Genomic DNA, 2,546 nt, shown 5'->3' with positions numbered 1-2,546 from the left:
GAAGCATCTTATTTGCAGAATGTTGAAGACAAAAATAATTACGTGGAAAAAAAAGAAGATCTCAACTTTGTCATCAGATGCGCAGCAGCAGCAGTCAGAAGCAAAGCGATGTGATCTCTGCAGAGGGAACACGGATGTGATCCACTGAAGCCTGCACATCTGGTTAAATGGCACTATGTGGTATTTTGAATTTGCCTGTTATCCATTAGTGACCTTTACAGGAGGAACTGGAACTACCTAAAATGTGATTGGAGTTTTCACACTATTTCTTGTACTTCAGCAGACATGGAGCACAGAAGAAACCTACGAGCCAGGCCAGTTTCTAGGTACGTTTATTAGACCAGGAATGCCACTGTACAAGTGGTAATCAGGGAACAAATGCCATTACGTGATCATTTTTTCAGTGAAAGTTTAGACCAGTTCATTGTAAGCAAAGGCTGTCACTCCCTCCATTCTTTTGGAGTGATTCTACCAACAGGTGACAAGCCCCACTGAATTCCAGCTTGTGTGAACACCTGTAGGAGGATAAAAATCAAGATTATTAACTCTGAAATCACAGAAACTCTCCAATAGAGGGCTATTTCTGTTATTTTCACTTTAGTGGACATGACATCTCGTTCATCTTCTAACAGAGCAAGTGGATTATATTGAATAATATTTACATACTTCAGTTTTCTATTTCAAAATATCTAGCTTTAGAACAAAGAATTCAGAATGTAAAGACCCATCACCATCCTGTTATTTTCATCTATAAAGTTTTCGACTAAAACCTCTACCGGTATAGCTCAGAAATCCCAAGTAAGATAGAGAACACTCCTGTTTCTACTGCATTTTAAAATCAAGCAATAGCCTGACACAGAAATTCATGTAACAACTCAAGATCAAAATACTGACTAACACGACTTTCATTTTTATCACAGTACTGGTCACGTATATGAACGGCTCCTAAATTCTGACTGTGTAAACTATTTCAAATAAGTAAGCCTTTGTGAAACTTCACAGCTTGCCAGTTTACAGCCACAGTCATAGCAGAGTGGTTAATAAAAGGGATGACTTACATATGTCCAGACAGCAGTAAAAACTGTGGCTCCACCAAGAAGTACCAGGTTTCCGTATTTATCATGGAAGTCAGGCTCATATTTGCGATGAGCCTGTCGTACTGCAGTATGCTGAATGCCACGAGCTAATGAATGTTAAAGAGAAGTACAGAAATCAACTAAAACACACATTCAAATAATTCAGAGTTTTCATCTCCCACCGACAGAGTCAAGTGTAAGCATTAAAAGACACTTTAAAAAGCTAAAAAAAACCTCATTTGGACTTGGAGCTTTGGAGTGATCCCAAAGCAGGGTACACAGAAAGCCCTGCATTTTGTTTCAGCTCTCCCTATTTTTCTCTATGAAGTTATTCCTGAAGTCTAATTCCAGAAAGAAAATCCTCTAAGTTACCTTTTCTATTAATATGTTTTCTTTGGGCCCTCAGTGTGGAAGTCCAAGTACGCTTTTAAGTATAGCTAATAAAGGCATTTTCAGGATGAAGCTTGCCATCAAATTAGGATGTTGAACACAGTGGGTATGGAAGACACCTTTCTCATTCCTTCATGATTTCTGAAGGGGAGGGAGGTGAAGAAGGAAGTGGAAATAACTGTGGGCCTCACATGAGGTAAACAGAAAGCAAAATACAGAAGGATCTTCAGATAAAAGAATGTATGAAGTACGTTATAAATGTACACTATAAAAATTACACTTATTAAGGAGAAGGCAAAGTGAAGAATCAAACCACCACCTTCAAATCACAGAGATTGTTTAGCAGCTGTGTACAAAGCCAGGACCAGATTTGAGAGGACCAGGTTAAACACTGGGGAGTCTATCACTGAAGAGGTAACATTATCATTTAAATTTAAGGGCTGGTCATTGACTACACCTTGCCACCTCAGGTTACAAAGCTAGAATGCACCTTTAGTTACTGTCAAGGAGGAAAAGCACCAAAGAAGGGAACCCAAGGTCAGCTCACGTGAAAGCAAATAGGAGGTAAAAAAGGCAGAAGGAAAAAAACAAAGGCAGCAGGAGGCAGCCGCCCGCACCCCTCAGCTGCCCTCACGACCCTCCCCTGGGGGTGAAGCGAGCCGAGGGACTGTTCACGTAGAGTCCTCATAGCGAAGGCAGGAATCCGTGGGGAGACCCCCTGACGAAGCCGCCTACTCTCACCAAACACCCCCAGTGCCCCTGTACTCCAAAGAGCCTCTTCCTTGCTTACCGGTGAGGTTCAGAGCAGCCCTGGCCACAGGGAACATGATGACAAGCGGGGTGCAACCCAACCACCGGCGCGACGCTAGTACCCTTGGCGAGCGGTGAAAAACAAAATGGCCGCGCCGGAAGTCGCCGATGCGCTGCGCTCTGAGCAGAGCCCTGTGGGTAGAGCAGCGGGGCAGTGGTGGAGGAGAGGAACTTCCTAGCTGCGATGGTAACTGCAGAGCCGGCAGAGAGACAGGGGTTCCTCTGCAGCTCGCAGGCTCCGAAGGGCGCTCCGCCCAGGACTGGGGGCCC

The 2,546-nt window shown here is 43.8% G+C and overlaps 1 protein-coding gene across 1 annotated transcript; it reads right to left on the bottom strand.

The window, feature by feature from the left end:
* Positions 1–317: 317 nt before the first annotated feature.
* Positions 318–2,293, bottom strand: LOC104547031 (cytochrome c oxidase subunit 7B, mitochondrial-like). The gene is made up of 3 exons (XM_010192578.1): positions 2,257–2,293; positions 1,059–1,183; positions 318–515 (listed from the first exon to the last, which is right to left on the bottom strand). The coding sequence occupies exons 1-3, from the start codon at positions 2,291–2,293 to the stop codon at positions 441–443; spliced, it is 237 nt and encodes a 78-aa protein (XP_010190880.1). The 3' UTR covers positions 318–440.
* Between the last annotated feature and the right edge of the window lie 253 nt (positions 2,294–2,546).

The sequence above is a fragment of the Mesitornis unicolor genome, unplaced genomic scaffold, assembly GCF_000695765.1.
Source record: "Mesitornis unicolor isolate BGI_N332 unplaced genomic scaffold, ASM69576v1 scaffold39959, whole genome shotgun sequence".
Taxonomy (NCBI): Eukaryota; Metazoa; Chordata; class Aves; order Mesitornithiformes; family Mesitornithidae; genus Mesitornis; species Mesitornis unicolor.
The sequence above is the reverse complement of the archived record's forward strand: the minus strand, read 5'-3'. Positions and strand labels throughout refer to the sequence as shown.